The sequence below is a fragment of the Mauremys reevesii genome, linkage group 5 (genome assembly GCF_016161935.1).
Source record: "Mauremys reevesii isolate NIE-2019 linkage group 5, ASM1616193v1, whole genome shotgun sequence".
Taxonomy (NCBI): Eukaryota; Metazoa; Chordata; order Testudines; family Geoemydidae; genus Mauremys; species Mauremys reevesii.
Genome location: NC_052627.1, coordinates 266,807 through 287,061, shown reverse-complemented (window position 1 = coordinate 287,061; position 20,255 = coordinate 266,807). Strand labels below are relative to the sequence as shown.

The following is a 20,255-nucleotide window of genomic DNA, read 5'->3' as shown; positions in this document are numbered from 1 at the left end:
ATCTTCAGAGAACTATCCACGATAACTCCAAGATCTTTTCCTGACTCGTTGTAGCTAAATTAGCCCCATCATGTTGTATGTATAGTTGGGGTTATTTTTTCCAATGTGCATTACTTTACATTTATCCACATTAAATTTCATTTGCCATTTTGTTGCCCAATCACTTAGTTTTGTGAGATCTTGTTGAAGTTCTTCACAATCTGCTTTGGTCTTAACTATCTTGAGTAGTTTAGTATCATCTGCAAACTTTGCCACCTCACTGTTTACCCTTTCTCCAGATCATTTATGAATAAATTGAATAGGATTGGTCCTAGGACTGACCCTTGGGGAACACCACTAGTTACCCTTCTCCATTCTGAGAATTTACCATTAATTCCTACCCTTTGTTCCCTGTCCTTTAACCAGTTCTCAATCCATGAAAGGACCTTTCCTTTTATCCCATGACAGCTTAATTTACGTAAGAGCCTTTGGTGAGGGACCTTGTCAAAGGCGTTCTGAAATCTAAGTACACTATGTCCACTGGATCCCCTTGTCCACATGTTGGTTGACCCCTTCAAAGAACTCTAATAGATTAGTAAGACACGATTTCCTTTACAGAAACCATGTTGACTATTGCTCAAGGGTTTATGTTTTTCTATGTGTCTGACAATTTTATTCTTAACTATTGTTTCAACTAATTTGCCCGGTACCGACGTTAGACTTACCGGTCTGTAATTGCCGGGATCACCCCTAGAGCCCTTTTTAAATATTGGCGTTACATTAGCTAACTTCCAGTCATTGGGTACCGAAGCCGATTTAAAGGACAGGTTACAAACCTTAGTTAATAGTTCCACAACTTCACATTTGAGTTCTTTCAGAACTCTTGGGTGAATGCCATCTGGTCCCGTGACTTGTTAATGTTGAGTTTATCAATTAATTCCAAAACCTCCTCTACTGACACTTCAATCTGTGACAGTTCCTCAGATTTGTCACCTACAAAAGCCAGCTCAGGTTTGGGAATCTCCCTAACATCCTCAGCCGTGAAGACTGAGGCAAAGAATCCATTTAGTTTCTCCGCAATGACTTTATCATCTTTAAGCGCTCCTTTTGTATTTTCATCGTCAAGGGGCCCCACTGGTTGTTTAGCAGGCTTCCTGCTTCTGATGTACTTAAAAAACATTTTGTTATTACCTTTGGAGTTTTTGGCTAGCCGTTCTTCAAACTCCTCTTTGGCTTTTCTTATTACACTCTTGCACTTAAGTTGGCAGCGTTTGTGCTCCTTTCTATTTGCCTCACTAGGATTTGACTTCCACTTTTTAAAGGAAGTCTTTTATCTTTCACTGCTTCTTTTACATGGTGGTTAAGCCACGGTGGCTCTTTTTTAGTTCTTTTACAGTTTTTCTTAATTTGGGGTATACATTGAAGTTGGGCCTCTATTATGGTGTCTTTAAAAAGCGCCCACGCAACTTGCAGGGATTTCACTTTAGTCAATGTACCTTTTAACTTTTGTCTAACTAACCCCCTCATTTTTGTATAGTTCCCCTTTGAAATTAAAGGCCACAGTGTTGGGCAGTTGGGATGTTCTTCCCACCACAGGGATGTTGAATGCTATTGTATTATGGTCACTATTTCCAAGCGGTCCTGCTATAGTTACCTCTTGGACCAGCTCCTGCACTCCACTCAGGATTAAATCTAGAGTCGCCTCGCCCCTTGTGGGTTCCCGTACCAGCTGCTCCATGAAGCAGTCATTTAAAGTATCGAGAAATTTTATCTCTGCATTTCGTCCTGAAGTGAAATGTTCCCAGTCAATATGGGGATAATTGAAATCCCCACTATTATTGGGTTCTTAATTTTGATAGCCTCTCTAATTTCCCTTAGCATTTCATCATCACTATTACTGTCCTGGTCAGGTGGTCGATAATAGATCCCTAATGTTATATTTTTACTAGAGCATGAAATTTCTATCCATAGAGACTCTATGGAACCTGTGGATTCGCTTAAGATTTTTACTTCATTTGAATCTACACTTTCTTTAACATATAGTGCCACTCCTCCCCCTGCACGGCCTGTTCTGTCCTTCCGATATATTTTGTACCCGGAATGATTGTGTCCCATTGATTGCTCTCAGTCCACCAGGTTTCTGTGATGCCTATTATATCAATATCCTCCTTTATCACAAGGCACTCTAGTTCACCCATCTTATTATTTAGACTTCTGGCATTTGTGTACAAGCACTTTAAAAACTTGTCCCTGTTTATTAGCCTGCCTTTTTCTGATGTGCCAGATTCTTTTTTATGTGACTGTTCATCATCTGATCCGGCCCTTACATTATATTTCTCATTCCTCGGCTCCTGACTATAACCTGGAGATTCTCTATCATCAGACTCTCCCCTAAGAGAAGTCTGTGTCCGATCCACACGCTTCTCTGCAGCAGTCGGCTTTCCCCATCACCTAGTTTAAAAACTGCTCTACAACCTTTTAATGTTTAGCGCCAGCAGTCTGGTTCCACTTTGGTTTAGGTGGAGCCCATCTCTCCTGTATAGGCTCCTCCCATCCCAGAAGTTTCCCAGTTCCTAATGAACGTGAACCCCTCCTCTCTACACCATCGTCTCATCCACGCATTGAGACTCTGAAGCTCTGCCTGCCTACCTGGCCCTGCGCGTGGAACTGGGAGCATTTCTGAAAATGCCACCATAGAGGTCCTGGATTTCAGTCTCTTCCCTAGCAGCCTAAATTTGGCTTCCAGGACATCTCTCCTACCCTTCCCTATGTCATTGGTACCTACATGTACCACGACCACCGGCTCCTCCCCAGCACTACACATAAGTCTATCTAGATGCCTCGAGAGATCCGCAACCTTCGCACCAGGCAGGCAAGTCACCATACGGTTCTCCCGGTCATCACAGACCCAGCTATCTACATTTCTAATAATCGAATCTCCCATTACTAACACCTGCCTTTTCCTAGAAACTGGAGTTCCCTCCCCCGGAGAGGCAACCTCAGTGAGAGAGGCAACCCCAGCACCATCTGGAAGGAGGGTCCCAACTACGGGAAGGTTTCCCTCTGCTCCCATTGACTGCTCTACTTCCCTGGGCCCTTCTTCCTCCTCAACAGCACAGGTGCTGTCTAAGCGGAGGTGGGACAATTCTACAGTGTCCCGGAAGGCCTCATCAACATACCTCTCTGCCTCTCTCAGCTCCTCCAGTTCTGCCACCCTGGCCTCCAAAATCCGTACATGGTCTCTGAGGGCCAGGAGCTCCTTGCACCGACTGCACACATACGCAACCCGCCCACAGGGCAGGTAATCATACATGCTACACTCAGTGCAATAAACTGGATAGCCCCCACTCTGCTGCTGGGCTTCTGCCTGCATTGTCTCCTAGTTAGTGAAAGGCTGGTTTACAGAAAGTAGTTTTGGAATGTAGTTTGGTTTATAGGTTTTAGGATTTTAGGGGGGGCTACAGGGAAGGGGTTATGGCCGGCGAGGGGTTCCCACTCCCTTCCCACTCCCCTTCTAAACTCCCTTGCGAAACTCCCTGTTCGCAAAGCTCCCTGGTCGCTTGTGCGCGGCTTTATAAAGCCCTGGCCTGGCCTGAGTGAATGCCCCGCCCACTGATTAAGGCTCAGCCAATTACCAGAGGCTTCGAGCTTTCAAACCTGCCTCCAACTGCCAGCCAGAGCACACGGTCCCTCAAACAACCAAACAAACAAACAGACTGACAAACACAAGCTCAGCACACAGCAAGTAACCCCCAAACACAAACAAACACACACTACAGACAGTCACTTACCCCACAGATGCTGTATTAGCTCCTCCTTCACCTGGAGAACTCCCTTGCGAAACTCCCTGTTAGCAGCCCCTGTTCGCAAAGCCCCATGGGAGGCTGGGACGAGCTGGAGCGAGAGGTGGGCGTCATTCTGCAGCCTGGCAGGGCAAGAAGGGCAGTTGTGGAGGTTTCAGAACAGGCTTCAGTTCATTTCACATCACGATTCCCCCAGGCTCTATCCCTGGGGACAGAGATTGTAGATTCTGCCAGGCTGGGAACATGCTCAGTCCCCACAGTGCAGCACAGACCTGGCCCCCGGCCCCTCCTTTCCCCCTTGTGCTCCCCCCAGCAGCAGTAACAAACCAAGACATTTTGAGGCCCTCCCAGCAACAGGGTGTGAACCAAACCCTGGACCAGACCAGACCCAAAGGACCCCTTGGGGGGGATCCCCCGACACTGCCCCCAGGGCAGCGCACTCCTGCCGCAGGGGGAACAGGGAGAGTCCGGGGCTGGTTCTTCCTCTCTCTGCTCCTCACCTTGGTCACAGGGAAGTGACCCTGGGCAGGGACGCTGCAGTGAGTGTGCGGGGGGGGGGCAGAGATCTGGGAACCTGCCCCCCCCTCTAATTTCTCCTCACACCCTCTCCCGTCCCCTCCCCCCCTTCCCTAGCGCCCTGCCCCGGGCTGGGAGCTGGGGTCACCGCCCCGTTCCCAGGGGCTCTCCCCCCCGCGACTGCCCCGCTCCGCCCGTGCGGGGAAGGGGGCACCAGGCGGGGGGGACCCGTTTCACCCCCCCGTAACCGGGCACAGCAGAGCCGGGGGGGCGGCTCAGACTCGCTGCGGGAAGGATCCTCCCGGCCTCAGCGCTGCAGCAGCTCCGGGCCCCCGGGTGCAGCGAATGGGGGGGGGGGGCACCGCGCAGAGCCCGGACCTGCCCCGCCCCCTGGGCTCCGTCACCGGGAGCCTCAGCAGAGCCCGGGGCGGTTTCTAGCCGGAGAAGCCCCCGGCCGGGCCCGGAGGGGTTAATGCCGGGCTTCCCCCCAGCACAGACCCCACTGGGGAAGCAGCAGCTGCTCAGCTCCCAGCTCCCGATGGAGGCAGCAGCGTCTGGTCTCTGCGGAGCTGCCGGTGTACCATCACATTTCGAAACCCTCCTGTTTTGCTACTAGTAGCAGTTTCTGCCGCACAACATAACCATCTGGGTTCCTGCTCAGGACTTGCTGCCTCCTGATCCATGGGGTTGCAAATCAGGAGGGACAGAGTTTTTGGTCAAAAACACTCACATTCTGCTTCCTCCTGGCTAATGTGCCAAATTGACCTATTGCAGGGTTCTGGGGGTTTCTGCATTTTAATTTTATTTTAAATGAAGCGTTTTAAGCATGTTAAAAAACGTATATACTTTATATACAACAACAGTTTAGTTATATATTATAGCCATAAAAAGAGACCTTCTAAAAATATTACAATGTATTACTGGCATGAGAAACCTTAAATCAGAAAGACTAAATGAAGACTCGGCACAGCTCTTCTGAAAGGTTGCCGAACCCTGATCTTTTGGATGCTTGAGGCATGCTCTTCCACTTTTTTGTGTGTGAATATATGAAAAGGGAGGTAAGGTTTGTGGGTACAGAGCACTCCCCTGACCCCAAGGTAATAACCAGAGTGGCCCCATTCATTTTTTTCAATGGCTTCCTCCTTGATTATTTCCAATGACTTGGCTGCCTACGCCCCTGTCACTGGTCCGGGGTTGGCTGTGCTCCTGTCACTGGTCCAGGGATGGTTGCAAATCTGGAGGGATGGGGTTTGCGGTCGAAAACGCTCACGATTTGCTTCCTCCTGGCTAATGTGCCAAATTGACCTATTGGATGAGTGAGGCGCGCACTTCCACTTTTTTGAGTGTGAATACGTGAAAAGGGAGGTAACGTTTGTGGGTACAGCGCACTCCCCTGACCCAAGGTGGTAACCAGAGTGGCCCCATTCATTTTCTCCACTGGCTTCCTCCATGATTATTTCTATTGACTTGGCTCCCTATGCACCTGTCACTGGTCCAGGGATGGTTGCAAATCTGGAGGGATGGGGTTTGCGGTCGAAAACGCTCACGATTTGCTTCCTCCTGGCTAATGTGCCAAATTGACCTATTGGATGAATGAGGCGCGCACTTCCACTTTTTTGAGTGTGAATACGTGAAAAGGGAGGTGTCCTGGTCTGCACCCTCACTTGAAACTGGGGGGTTTCAAAGTGAGGACCAGCATGCCACCATGTCAAAGGTCTCACCCCCACTTGGAACTGTTGGGCTCCAATGTGGGGACCTGACTTGGTTTCCCTCTAAACTAAAATCCTAGTTTAGATCTAGTAAGCTGCCACCACTCAATTAGGAAATGTGAATTGAGACACAGTCCTTCCCCAAAATCGTAGGGGATTCCAAGAGCCCCAAATCCATGGAGTTCTTACACCCAGGAGAAACAAACCATTCCCCCTGCTTCCTCCCCCCTCCCTTTTCCTAGGAGAGAGATACCTGATTCAAACTACAGAGGGATACCTCCCCCTCCCCTTTCCCTGAGAATCCACCCAAGGAAAGACCAACAAGTCCTTAATAGAAAAGAATTTATTAAAGACTAAAAAGAAAAATACAGAATCTCTATGAGCCCAAGCTGGACACTCATAGGGTCTAACCTTATTAATCTCTGGAGAGAATCCACCCCTCCCCCTTTCTTTCTCAGTGAAAGCAAAGTAACAGCAAACAGGAATAAAGCATTTCCTTTAGCAAACACACAATTGCAAATATAGAAATTAAATCATAAGACTAATTCGCCTTTCTAATTAATACTCACTATTAATTAGTAGAAACTACTCCAGGAGAACTTGGAGACATGACTGTCCTCTTTTAGATTCAAAAAGAGCTCTCACAAAGACAAAGGCTTCCCTCCACAGAGATTTGAAATTATCTCATCTCTGATTGGTCCTTTGGTCAGGTGGTCACCAGGTACTACATGTTAACCCTTTCTAGGGAAAAGAGAGCTTAACCCTGATCTGTTTATGACAGGAGGTAACGTTTGTGGGTACAGCGCACTCCCCTGACCCAAGGTGGTAGCCAGAGTGGCCCCATTCATTTTCTCCACTGGCTTCCTCCTTGATTATTTCCAATGACTTGGCTCCCTATGCACCTGTCACTGGTCCAGGGATGGTTGCAAATCTGGAGGGATGGGGTTTGTGGTCAAAAACACTCACATTCTGCTTCCTCCTGGCTAATGTGCCAAATTGACCTATTGCAGGGTTCTGGGGGTTTCTGCATTTTAATTTTATTTTAAATGAAGCGTTTTAAGCATGTTAAAAAACTTGTATACTTTATATACAACAACAGTTTAGTTATATATTATAGCCATAAAAAGAGACCTTCTAAAAATATTAAAATGTATTACTGGCATGTGAAACCTTGAATCAGAGAGACTAAATGAAGACTCGGCACAGCTCTTCTGAAAGGTTGCTGAACCCTGATCTTTTGGATGCTTGAGGCATGCTCTTTCACTTTTTTATGTGTGAATACGTGAATAGGGAGGTAAGGGTTGTGGGTACAGAGCACTCGCCTGACCCCAAGGTAATAACCAGAGTGGCCCCTTTCATGTCCTCCACTGGCTTCCTCCTTGATTATTTCCAATGACTTGGCTGCCTATGCACCTGTCACCGGTCCAGGGATGGTTGCAAATCTGGAGGGATGGGGTTTGCGGTCGAAAACGCTCACGATTTGCTTCCTCCTGGCTAATGTGACAAATTGACCTATTGGATGAATGACGCGCACGCTTCCACTCATTTGTGTGTGTGTGACATTATTGATATAAACTGGGACCATATAGAACATGGTTTGCAACCAAGGTCCTGTAGTGGCACCAAATCTTAGGTAAAGGTGGTCATATACGGTGGCTAAGACCAGGTTATGATTATGCTGTCTGTATGTCTGTGTATCATTTTGTAGTTGAAGTTATAAGTATTGGCTCTGTACTGTCTGTATTTTGTATTTGTGCTCTGCTTCTGGGTGACACTGCAGACAAGTTGGTGTTAGCTCTGATAAGTTCGTTTGATGGCCTATTAAGGACCATCAGCTACACAATCGACCCATGCAGAGAAGGCTGATACGCCTTGTAACTGAGCAAAGTATGCAGGGACTTGCCCATGTGACTCTAGTCTCCATTTTGCTGTAATTTTCCACAGTAAGGACAAAGGTTCTTACACCTGGAAAAGCCTATATAAGGCTAATGCCTCATCTCCATCTTGTCTTCAGTCCTGCTTCTTACCTCTGGAGGGATTTTGCTAGGAAATGAAGCTCTACGCAAGGGACTAGTGACCCATCCCAGCGGGGATGTTCTCCAGAGACTTGATTTGAACCTGCAGTTTACTCCATCACTGTTACAAGCCTGAACTAAGAACTTTGTCATTACTCTATGTAACTGATTCCATTTAACCAATTCTAGCTCTCATCTCTACCTTTTTGCCTTTATGAATAAGCCTTTAGATTTTAGATTCTAAAGGATTGGCAACAGCGTGATTTGTGGGTAGGATCAGATGTGTATATTGATCTGGGGCTGGGGCTTGGTCCTTTGGGATCGAGAGAACCGTTTTCTTTTATTGGGGTGTTGGTTTTCATAACCATTCATCCCCAGGATGAGTGGGTCTGGTGGTGATACTGGGAGACTGGAGTGTCTAAGGACATTGTTTGTGTGACTTGTGTTCCCCAGTGCGGTGAAACCAAAGTCCTTTTTGTCTGGCTGGTTTGGGTTGCCTTAGAGGTGGAAAACCCCCAGCCGAGGGCTGTAACTGCCCTGTTTGAGCAATTTGTCCTGAATTGGCACTCTCACTTTGGTACCGCCAGAACTGCCTCGTCACGGTGTGAATAACTGAAAAGGGAGGTAAGGTTTGGGGGTACAGAGGACGCCCCTGACCCCAAGGTGATAACCAGAGTGGCCCCATTCATTTTTTCCACTGGCTTCCTCCTTGATTATTTCCAATGACTTGGCTCCCTATGCACCTGTCACCAGTCCAGGGATGGTTGCAAATCTGGAGGGATGGCCTTTGCTGTAAAAAACGCTCACGATCTACTTCGTCCTGGCTAATGTGCCAAATTGACCTATTGGATGATTGAGGCGCGCGCTTCCACTTTTTTAAGTGTGAATACGTGAAAAGGGAGGTAAGATTTGGGGGTATGGAGAACGCGTATGATGAGACCACTTTCTTTTTTTAAATATATTTTTATAATTTTATACTTTGCATTATATATATGGACACAAATACAGAGAATAAATTTTTCAAGTAAAAAACATGTTTTATTAAATTCTGATTATACATAATGCAACCCAACAAAATATAGTTTTATGTTTTGAACAAGAGGCATTTAAACTAGGGGTTTCTCTATTGGGGTTTTTTGGGGGGTAATGAAGTGAACTATGCACATTTCTTGCAGTTGTACTCTTTCTTCTCATCTTTCAGGTTTTCTTGATTGGTTCCTTCTGCAATGCAGGGTATATGTGCCCACCTCTTGCAAGAATCACACTGGACCTTTGATAAGTAACAATTAAGAAATGAAATCACAGAAGTTATAATGTTACACATACTTAGCATTCACTCATGCTATTCCTTCCACATGAGAGCATTACCTAATATATGATAATCAGCATGAAGAAAACGATTACTGCTGTGGAATTTTTACAGAAATCATGCTCCTTAACCAGTTTATGGCATATATTTCTCATTCAATATTATTTATCTTACCATCGTGCAATCCTCATTTTCTTTTTCACAGTTGATACAGTTGCAGTATATGCAGTAGTCCTCCACGCTTTCTAAAAAATAATTATAGCGTTATGAAATGATGAATATGGTATGACCAACACTGAAAATGCAAACCTTGATTTATTACTTGTCAATATTTTAATGCAGTCAATGGTTTTAACTTTTTTTTATTTTTTGGGAATCATAATTTCTCAAATTTTTACTTTACTGCACCTGTATCTAAAAATGCAAATTTCATTTAACTGATCAATAGCAATCATTCACCCCCTTCAAATTTTTGTGTACTTAAAGATATTATTGATTCGTAGTCACCATTAGAGAACCAAACCTGTGAGATATCCCACTTTAGGGGTGTTACGATAACTGTCTACTATGTGACAAAGTTCCACTCTTCATGTTATCTTCACATGTGCCTAATGAGTCCACAATACACGCAAGAAAGTAATTACCTGACTCCTTCATTAGAAGAATTGCTATATGTCTTCTAAATGCAGTAGTAGCCCCTTGGGTTGTTTCTACCGCACTGAAGTCTTTGTGCTGCAAATACATTTCTGCAAACTAGCAACACAGATATTTAGAATACACATAAGTAACAGAGGTGAAAGTTGGCCAGTCTAGTGTACCGTTAAGAACTGCCCACTGGTTCCTTCCCGTACATGGCTGACATTACACTACCGCTGTGGCAGTGCTTTATGCTTTAACGGTGCTGCCCCCTTTATCCCATCTCCCCCGCATCAGTGGCCCAGCCATAGGGTCCAGCAATGCTGTTGAACGCTCCTGGCAGGGCTGCCTACGGTGGGTGACCAAAAGGGCCTCTGGGTTACGGTGATTTACAAGCACCTGGTGCTCCTGGCCACTGCAGCAGCAGCTGTCACGAAGGGCTGGCTGGTACAATCTGGTCCCCCCAGCACCGCACCTTCCACTGGAGACCCCATTCCTTCTTGGGGCCAGAAGCGCACCCCGTACACCCTGGCAAGGACACCGGTGCAGTGCCCACTGGTAATCTCTGTCATTTACTTTCAACATGGATAAGTAAACATACATAACCAATATTAATGGCAATTTGCTATTCAATACCTTTAAGATGAGTGGTCCGCAGTTGTGGCCATCACTTTGTCTTGGACGAGGAACAATTTTACTGTTCCAATCAGATGAGGATTTACTAGTTAATCGTTTTATGAAGTTTCTGAAATTTTTAGAGAGTACATTAGCAGACTGCATAAATGAGCTCTGCTTTCCCTTTCCCCCCCCCCCCCTCTGGTTTCTCGACATAGATAAAAATCCATTCTCTCTCTTTTCAATTAGTAATTGGAATGACTTACTGCTCACATACATACACACTTGTTTTCATATTATTGTCTCACACTTTACACAATGTCTCACCTGATTTGCTGTGCCCCATGTTGATAATAACACATTCTCAAACATGCAACATGCTACTGTTTCGTGTCCACATTATGTTAAGTCTTTCCCCAGAATCAAATCACTACTTGCATCCGAAGAAGTGGGTATTCACCCACGAAAGCTCATGCTGCAAAACGTCTGTTAGTCTATAAGGTGCCACAGGATTCTTTGCTGCTTCTACAGAACCAGACTAACACGGCTACCCCTCTGATACCAATCACACAAGTTCACTCAAAGTCCATCATTAAGCATATTCAGTAGAAGTGCATGCTGTTTCAATTTTTACTTGTCGCTAACAGGAAGATGTTAGTCTCACTGTTGTTACATTCCCTTTAAAAAAATGTCAATGGAAAAGTTAATGTCAAATGTAAAAGCAAGCATCTAATAAATCACCTCCAATTCCTCAGGCATGTCCTTTCATATCTGATCTCATCACACAAGGGGTCAATTATTAACAATTCCTTTTTTTCCAATCAAGGCTATCTGTAAGTTTCAATATATTCACAAATTTTATTGGTCATGAGATGTTTTCAAAAACTTTCTATTGAATTATCAACAAGCATTATGCTACTAACATATTGTTGTTTGTAATGTCTCAGTAAGACATAAGATATAAGCATATTGTGAAATCAATTAATTCTTTACGGAATGTATTCTTCCAGGATACATGAACAATGTAAAGTGACAGTTGCCATTTTTTATAACATTCACATTCCTCTTTCCTTAGCATGCACTGAACACACTGAAAACCCGCAACAAGGGAAATTGTAGTACAATATAAAACATCTTACCGCAATAACCCAATGACCTGGTGTGTGGTAAGGAAGCAATAATATATCATTTTGAAGTAATTCACTCTGTATTTATTTAAAAATCAAAAAATTAGTATTTCAATTATAGTTTCCAGTGAAGCAAACCATTAAATGTACGTTATACTGTATTTCCCAAAATCATTACATGTCTTACTATTAGACTACTCTGCCACATCAAACATACCACTGTATTTTCTGCTTCAACCTGTGTTTTACTCACTGAATGAAACTGAGCTTTTCTCATACTATGTATTACAGTGTGTCAGCATTTACCTTCACTTTCATTTGAGTAGCTCTTCCTGAGAGAATGACAGTGGAAACTACTGCTGAGATGGCTTCTACCTGTTGACAGTCAACAAAGTTATTACTGCATTAATAATTGTGGCATGTCAAGCACAAAGTTAATTTAACATAGACAGGCATGCAAGGGATCCTTCGTTTTACAAATCAGATATGTATATGTAAGAGTGTCCTATAAAAAGTAAATGATTTGTAATCAATGTGCTCTGTCTTACTTAATTTAAAAATGTGACTAAGCTGTTTGCATACTTGTGTACAATTAATGGACCCAATGAACTGTACAGCAAAACTAATGGGGCCCTCTATTGTATGTCCAATATGCACCTCCAAATACCTGATACTATATTTTTTTAAGCATAAAATACAAAAAAATGTTGCGATAACCGGTGTCTGTTGATATTTCAAGGGGATTTGGACTTAAATATGTTGTGCCACATTACCGTGATTGTTCACTTATTGAATCAATGTATACTGTCATGTATCATCACAGTAAGTAGCCTACCTTTCCATCTGCTTTCTCAACTACACAGCTCAAATATGCATCAATAACCTACAACACATGATGAAAGAAAAGCACAATTTCAATGACATTTGATTAGTCAAACCCATTACAAAATACTTGTTTACTGGTACTGAACTGTACCTCATCACTTATCCAGCTTCTAGGTTTCAGGCAATGAAAGGAGGAGCCATATAATTTAATGTTTCTCACTTTGGCCTCCAGTCTCTCTGTGTGTTTGCTGGTCATTACCAATTTGACTAGGGGAAAAAAATTACGCATATTATATGCATGGTAATATACTTTACTTATCCTCTGTTTTACTACCCTCAAAGCCACCACCTTGTACATGAAAACCTATAATATTGTTCCAGTTATGAAGTATGTTAATCTGTGTAAGAAAGGTGCTGGAACCAGTTACCTTTCTGAAGCCATTGGCTGTCTTCCAAATCCTCTGTAAACATGTCATCAAAACTGTCATCAGCATCACTTGTATCATTGTATGAAACATCTTGCCCTCTAGACTCCTCTTCTTCCATTGCTGTCACCTCTGTGTCTTCCACTGTGCTGTCGGGAGATCCAGTGCCATCCACGTTTCTAATCCCTTCCGTGGGTGTTTCTGGTTCAGTCTCACCAACTGCAGGTTCAGTTCCAATTTTTCCCTCTAATTTGCTTTCAGCAGCTAATGTTGGTGGCTCTTTTAATGGTTTTAAGTGTGCAATACTGTACATGCTTTGTAACTGTTTCCCTGAGAGGGTTTGTAATTTCACTCTCTTACCTTCAATTCTCATAATTTTGTAAGGTCCCCGATAGTTAGACTCAGTACTCCACCTTTCTGGTTCTCTTTCTAGCGTTCAGTAATAGAACAGAGTCCCCGACATCAAATGCTATTTCCGTATTTAGATTTCTTTCTTTTAGCATAAAGTCTTTGTTGTTTCTCCTGTGCTTTGGCAATGTTACCTAGGGCCAGTGCAATGTCAGCATCATGTCTTGACTTCATATCTATGCTGTACTCTTTGCAGAACTCTTCCACGAATGTATTAATATCTGGGATCTTTGTAAACAAATGGAGAAGGGGTTGTATTTGTAAAATGAAGACACACTGAATGCCATGTCTACATGACAGGTGCTGGAAAAACATACACTTACCGGGTAATTCTCTGGGACGTCTGTTGGAAACACTGGTTCTTCAGTAAACATTAGACGAAAAGGTGAAATTTTTGTTGTTGCGTGTGCTTTTGTTCGCAAAGAAAACAAAATGGGATCAAGAAATTGATCCCAGTTAGTCCCACTGTCATCAACCATCTTCCGCAGTGCTCTGTAAAAAAGGGACATTGATTTGATTGCTTAAAAAAAGAAAGTCACATGTACGGTCTTGTTTAAAACAGATCATACATAATAAAAAAGGTGTAATACAGAATGAAAAAGACTTTCCATGTAACAATTCCTTTGGAGATTTTTCTGTGAATTGTATCTTCTAGCATAACACAGTCTACTTGCCATTAGTACTGTAATATTCCCAAAAAATCACTTACCTTTTTATGGATTTATTAGCGTTCTCAGCCAAGCCATTGGTCTGTGGGTGGTACGGACTGGTGAAGCTACGTTCTATTCCCAATTTTTCACAAAAAAACAAGTTAAACTGAAAGAAAAGAAGTTACACCATTAACTTGCATATAGGCTTCTGTTGAGGACTGTTCCATTGCATATTTGCCTCTACTTTTATGTTTTTATTAGCAACAGGAATAGACTATCTTTTGTTATTTGTTTTTGAAACCAGTAGTTTTGCATTTCTATGTTAGATATGAAGAATAATAATGGTATAGGAATACTGATGGTGACCAACAGCAGTTTGGGGAAAAACAATTAATAAAGGATGGTGATTGTTGGAGATCAATGGGTGACCTCATAGTGAGTTTTACTGCAGAATTACAAATAACCAGAAAAAAACAGCCATTACCTTATTATTGAATTCTGAACCAAGATCTGTCAGTATCCGATATGGGCATCCACGTCGAAGAATCACTTTGTGTATGTTCATTGTCACCTCTAATGCTGACTTACTTCTAAGTGGAAAGGTTTCCACCCATCTTGACAGATAATCTATGACTGTCAGTATATACTGGTATCCATCCTTTGTTGTTGGTAATGGTCCTATTAAATCCATTCCCAACAATTCCCAGATCCGCGTGACCTACATATAAGGGTACTAGTTACAGACATACTACACATGTTTATTACTAAATGTTCTCAAAAAACCCGTATGTCATAGGGAGAGTACAGAATGTAATATGGTTACAACAGCCATAGAATCCGAATGAAAGCCCACTTTTAAATGATAAAGGAAAAGAAAGAAAGGGAAAACAAACCAACAGAAGTACAGGAATGGGATATAGAAAACAATACTACAGTAAAGCTGTAGAAGTATCCCCAGCCACTGAGATGTCGCATGACAAGTAATTGCTGCACTATGCTGTACCACTTGTATGCATTGGACTCGTTTCAAAAACAAACCCTCATTGTATTTCAGAAATAATGGATAATGATAAACAATAATGTGTCTTGATCAAAAATTAACCTTTATGCTTTTCAAGGTGGTATCCAGATTTGATTGCTTTCCCTGTTTCTGGCAAGTCAGGCATTGTGCAACCTGGTTTTGATAGAACAAAATGATGACATGAACATTTTGTTATGGAAATAGTATTCCAAAGGAACACAGTTAAGATTTGCCCACCAAATATAATTTTATATTCCTTTTCTTCATTGTGAACTTCTACTTCACTTTTAAATAGCATTCCTCAGGATTTCGTTTAATTACTGTACATACCCAATTGGTAATGTCTTTTGTCATCCCTGGCCAATAGTGTTTTGATGTCAGCACGTTCCTCGTTTTGAGTATTCCAAGATGTCCACCGACTGCACTGTCATGAAACATTTCAAAGAGTCGCAGGGCTTCTTTCATGGTATGCACAACGACCACCTTTCTTCCTTTTGCTGAATGGAACAATTTCCCCTCTGTTGATCATAGAAGATGGAGCACGGAGGATGATTAAGGTTTATCGGGGCCCTGGGCCACAGCAATTGTTCTCCCTGTACCCACCCTGTCCACCCGCAGCACCACCTATGGCCCTGTCCCTTGCGTCCTCTTCACCGGGATCTCAGCCATGTTCCACCTAGGCTCCCCACCATTTTGCCTGCCCCAGAACTCCTTGTCTCATTTCCTAACCACCCCGCTCTCCCACACAGCACTGGGACTGGAGAAGCTCTATTCCTATGTCATGGCTGTACCAGGAACTGAGAGCTCCTCCAGTCCCAGGGCTGCAGTGGGGTTTTTGATGCTGCGGTTCTTTAGGGGACCAGGAGCAGGGTGCTGTGGATTCTCCTGCCCCACCAGGCATGTATCCTGGAGATGAGGTTGGGCATATGGGCTTCCCCTGCAGCCCTGTGGCTTCTGCCAGGGCTGTGGTGGGGGCAACATGTTTCACTTAATCTGTAACTGGTTACTTGCAAAAAATTTATTAATTATAAGGTGTATGCCTATCAAAGACATCTATGTACACTATGAATCATAATACCTTGAGTACAAGGGGGAAATTTCACTGTATAGCAGGGCTGCAAAGACTGGGGGTGGGAAGTGGGGCAATTTGCTCCGGACGCAGGCCCCCACGAGAGGTTTTTGTGGCCCCTGGAGCGGGGACCTTCACTCGCTCCGGGTGGCCCCGGGACACTCTCTCAGGGCCTGGGCCACCGGAGCTTCTTCCACTCCTGGTCTTCGCCGCCGTGGGGTCCTTATGCCCCGGAGGAAGGTCCCCCCACCGCCAAAGCGGGACCCGCCGCCAAAGTGCAGCCGTGTCTTTGGTGGTAATTCAGCAGCCGGGGGGGGGGGGTTCTTCTGCTCCGGGACCCGCCGCCGAAGTGCCCTGAAGACCTGCTGAGGGGGCTCCCTGCTGCCGAATTCCCGCAGAAGACCCGGCTGCACTTTGGTGGTGGGTCCCGCTTCGGCGGTAATTCGGCCCCCACCATGGGTCTTTGGGGCACTTTGGAAGTAGGTCCCATAGCGGAAGGACCCTACGCCGACAAATTACCACCGAAGCGTGGTCCTCCGCCGCTGAAGACCCTAGGCCCCTGGAATCCTCTGGGCGGCCCTGGTGTTTAGCTAGAAATTTTTGCTAATTTTACATATAGTGATTGCTGGTGGTGCTTGCAGCAGACTGGATAACATAATTAAGAAATGAAAAAAAAAATTTTTTTCCAAAGTCATACTCATTTATCACATAACTGTACATCACACTGTGTTTGTTGCACCACTGGTATAGATTGATTTTCTGGATAATTTAAAGAAAAGTAGAGATACCAATTCCGGGCCCATGAAAGATAATAGTAACACTCGACATAATCCCAGTGTTGGGACATCAGGGCCATCATTACATAGGAAACTTCAGCCTGGAAATGTGTCAGTACTGTATTAAAAAAAAAAAGGATTCCTTTCCTTCCAATGAAAAGTTGACAGCATATCGACGCAGGTTCAGTCTGCCAGCTTTATTCATTCCTTCAGGATATGTGCCTCTCTTTAAGTATGCCAAGACATTTGCTATTTTTTCTTCAAAAGACTTCCCTGAGAATCATTTACAAGAGAAAACAGTTACTTAACCACAAACATGGCATATCAATGCATATAAGACTTAAAGTTGAGTTACAAGGTATGAGATGTAGATTGCTGACCTATAAGCAGGGTAAACCAAAATCAACGATGCATCAGTCATAGGCCAAACAGAAGACATACATAAAAAAATGTCAGGCTTGTGCATAATTTTAAAATACTTGTTAATTGGAAATTATGGCCATATTCGCCCAATGCAGAGTGAATGTCATCAGAGATGAAGAGATCACTACAAGATTGTAACCATGTATAGACATATTGACTCAGGACCGTAAATGTGACAGCATAAATATGTCCTTAAAAAAGTAAAACAAGCGGATTTTCTTGAAAGTAAGGGGATCTGGAAACTAAAGAATAAATAATAAACTAATTAACAATATATGGTGATATTCTTATGTCATATAACTAGAAGGAACCTTGAAAGGTTATCAAGGACAATGTACTGTCCCTGGCAGTTTTTCCCAAGCCACACCTTTTTTTTGGAGCCCTGATCCCTAAATGGTACCCTTACGGACTGTCCTCACAAACCTGGATTTGGCAGGCCAATGCTCAAACCACTGAGCTACCCCAACCCCCGTGGGTACATATGAAAAATTTCTACTTACTTGCCATTATGTTGAGTTAATTTTCTGCTTGGTGCAACTTTTTTTGGAGAAAATACTTTTCTGTAAATCTGAAGATTATGAAAAAGAGACAATCCTGTAACATACACATATCATTATCACATCATTCCATGGCTGCCCAGAGGATTTAGGGGCCCTGTGACAAAGCAATTTTGGGGTCCTGTTCAATAAAAAAATTGCAATACTATATTCTCGTGGGGGCCTCAGCGGGGCCCAGGAAAATTGCACCACTTGATCTCCCCCACGGGTGGCCCTTGGAAAAAGAAACCTTCCGCATCGCAGCACAAACCCAGTTTAGAGAAAACTTCCTTAGGAGGTATCACTGGTTCTCAGAATCAGGTAATGGTAAAAGGCAGTAAGGCTCATTAAAACGGTTGGACAAATTATTTCCGTCAGTGGGTTTTTTGGATCAAAAACTAGGGGTTTTTAAAACAGCAGAAGAAATTCACGGACAATTTCTGCTTTCCTTCGAAACTTTTTTTTTTTTTTGGTAATAGAAAAGCTGAAAGTAATCAGCCAAAACCTAAATATGGTTTGGGTTTCATAAGTACGTTTCAAAATATTTGATGCTTGCTGTGCTTGATTGTGTTAAGAAACAAAAAGTTCTGCTTGAAAAAATCAAAATCTTTTGAACCACCTCAGCTTGTGACCAAATGCCTGAGCCCACCCAGTCAGAGGTTTTTTCCAGGTTTCTGATACTCTGCTGGCTTACTTGACTCATATGGGTCTCCATAACTTTGGGCTCATTTAGGGTAGAACATAAGAGCAGCCATACCGGGTCGACCAACAGTCCATCCAGCACAGAATCTTGCCTACCGACAGTGGCCCATGCCAAGTGCACCAGAGGGAGTGAACGTAAGAGGTAATGATCAAGTGATCTCTCCCCTGCCATCCATCTCTACCCTCTGACAAAGAGAGGCTAGGGACACCATTCCTTACCCATCCTGGCTAATAGCCATTTACGGACTTAACCTCTATGCATTTATGTTTTTCCTAGAGACTGGCTCCATGGGGTCCACTACAAACCGGAGACGGTTATGGTGGATTTGTCTTTAGTATAGACTATGTACATACTCCACAAACTGATCATTTGAGCTTGTTCCAGAATCTGAGATAAGCCTATGTTGTGAAAACTGACATGCTTAGAAATGCACATGCATGTGCATGGACACTGGTTGCTAAAATTCAATTAACCCAGGAGTTCTCCAACTGGCATCGGGACATCTCAGGAGGTCACAAGGTTGGGGGGGGGGGTCACGAGCTGTCAGCCTCCACCTCAAACCCCGCTTTGCCTCCAGCATTTATAGTAGTGTAAAATATATCAAAAAGTATTTTCAATGTATGGGGTTGGGGGTCACACTCAGAGGTTTGCTATGTGAAAGGGTTCGCCAGGACAAAAAAAGTTTGAGAGCCACTGAATTAACCCCTCTGAAGCCTCAGGGAATGTAGGGGAGGGGGGTGTCTCCCTTGGTAAGGTGGGGAAGAAGGTAGGCGGTGTAGGATATTGCTCTTCTCATGTGATTCCCTCAAGTGGCTAATTTTAAATGAAGCTACCCTCCCCTGAAATTAAATATATACTGTAATTTGGCATTTGAGAAGTGAAAGGGATGGTAGCCCTAATAGAAAAGCTAACAGCTTGGCTCTTCTGCAAGCTTCAAACTGCAAAATGAGCTTTAGGGTAGGGAAGGCTGTGCCTCCAAAAAAGACTGGCTCTGCTCCCTATCTGACCCCCACCCACTTCCTGCCCCCCAACTGCCCACCCCAACTCAGAATCACTGAACCCTTCCTGCTTCTTGTCCCCTCACCATCCCCCACCTCCCACCACCACCCTGTGACCCTAGCCCTGCTCCCTGTCTCCTGATTGACCCACCCCCTAGCCACCCTCCTGCTGAGTCCTGACAGACACCCCAGAACACCCACAATACAACCCCAAAGTTCCCTGTCCCCTGACTTCACCCCACCTCTACCCCCCTCCCTGTCCCCAGGACTTCCTACCCCTTAGCCAGCCCCCCCGGCCATAGCCCCTTAACCCCGGCCAATTACCCCTGGCGCCCCGCTCACACGGAGCCCCAGCGCGTCGTTTCCAACAGTCTCCCTGAATCGCTGCAGCATGGCTCTTGAGCTACGCCACGCTCAGAGTCACGTGGTAAAGGGTGGGGCTGGGAACGCAGCCCCGCTGGAGCTCGCAGCCCCACCCCCTTACCACGTGTCTCTGAAAAGGGAGGTGGTCAGGCCACACCCAGCTGCAGCTGCTCTGAGGCACTACTGGATCCCCTGAGGCTCCAGAAGAGGGGTGGAGACCTCACACGTTCTCTTGGGGGGGCCCTGCGGAGCCCAGGGCTTGGGCCATATTGCCCCACTTGCACCCCACCTCTGTGTGGCCATGCCTCATTCTCATCAATGCCTTTAGTCAATAATTGTAATATAATTT

At 44.4% G+C, this 20,255-nt stretch overlaps 2 protein-coding genes and 2 long non-coding RNA genes across 5 annotated transcripts; all 4 read right to left on the bottom strand.

The window, feature by feature from the left end:
• Window positions 1–9,129: 9,129 nt before the first annotated feature.
• Window positions 9,130–10,642, bottom strand: LOC120405623 (transcription factor BYE1-like). Its single transcript, XM_039539278.1, has 4 exons — window positions 10,604–10,642; window positions 9,976–10,084; window positions 9,506–9,576; window positions 9,130–9,292 (listed from the first exon to the last, which is right to left on the bottom strand). The coding sequence occupies exons 2-4, from the start codon at window positions 10,073–10,075 to the stop codon at window positions 9,179–9,181; spliced, it is 285 nt and encodes a 94-aa protein (XP_039395212.1). The 5' UTR covers window positions 10,076–10,084; window positions 10,604–10,642; the 3' UTR covers window positions 9,130–9,178.
• Window positions 10,643–11,622: 980 nt separating this feature from the next.
• On the bottom strand, window positions 11,623–13,342 carry LOC120405621 (sentrin-specific protease 1-like). 2 transcript variants are annotated; one of them, XM_039539276.1, is made up of 5 exons: window positions 12,963–13,342; window positions 12,686–12,801; window positions 12,545–12,592; window positions 12,016–12,084; window positions 11,623–11,787 (listed from the first exon to the last, which is right to left on the bottom strand). In XM_039539276.1, exons 1-5 carry the CDS (start codon window positions 13,330–13,332, stop codon window positions 11,638–11,640), a joined length of 753 nt encoding a protein of 250 aa, XP_039395210.1. In that variant the 5' UTR covers window positions 13,333–13,342; the 3' UTR covers window positions 11,623–11,637. The 2 variants fall into 2 exon arrangements, with proteins under 2 accessions (XP_039395210.1, XP_039395211.1); XM_039539277.1 differs by lacking the exon at window positions 11,623–11,787 and having other exon boundaries at window positions 11,970–12,084.
• A 1,330-nt stretch (window positions 13,343–14,672) lies between these two features.
• On the bottom strand, window positions 14,673–15,825 carry LOC120405627. Its single transcript, XR_005598730.1, has 3 exons — window positions 15,369–15,825; window positions 15,120–15,191; window positions 14,673–14,735 (listed from the first exon to the last, which is right to left on the bottom strand). It is a non-coding gene; the product is annotated as an uncharacterized LOC120405627 (long non-coding RNA).
• A 1,148-nt stretch (window positions 15,826–16,973) lies between these two features.
• LOC120405625 lies at window positions 16,974–19,930 on the bottom strand. The gene is made up of 3 exons (XR_005598727.1): window positions 19,868–19,930; window positions 17,807–17,874; window positions 16,974–17,156 (listed from the first exon to the last, which is right to left on the bottom strand). It is a non-coding gene; the product is annotated as an uncharacterized LOC120405625 (long non-coding RNA).
• Window positions 19,931–20,255: the final 325 nt, after the last annotated feature.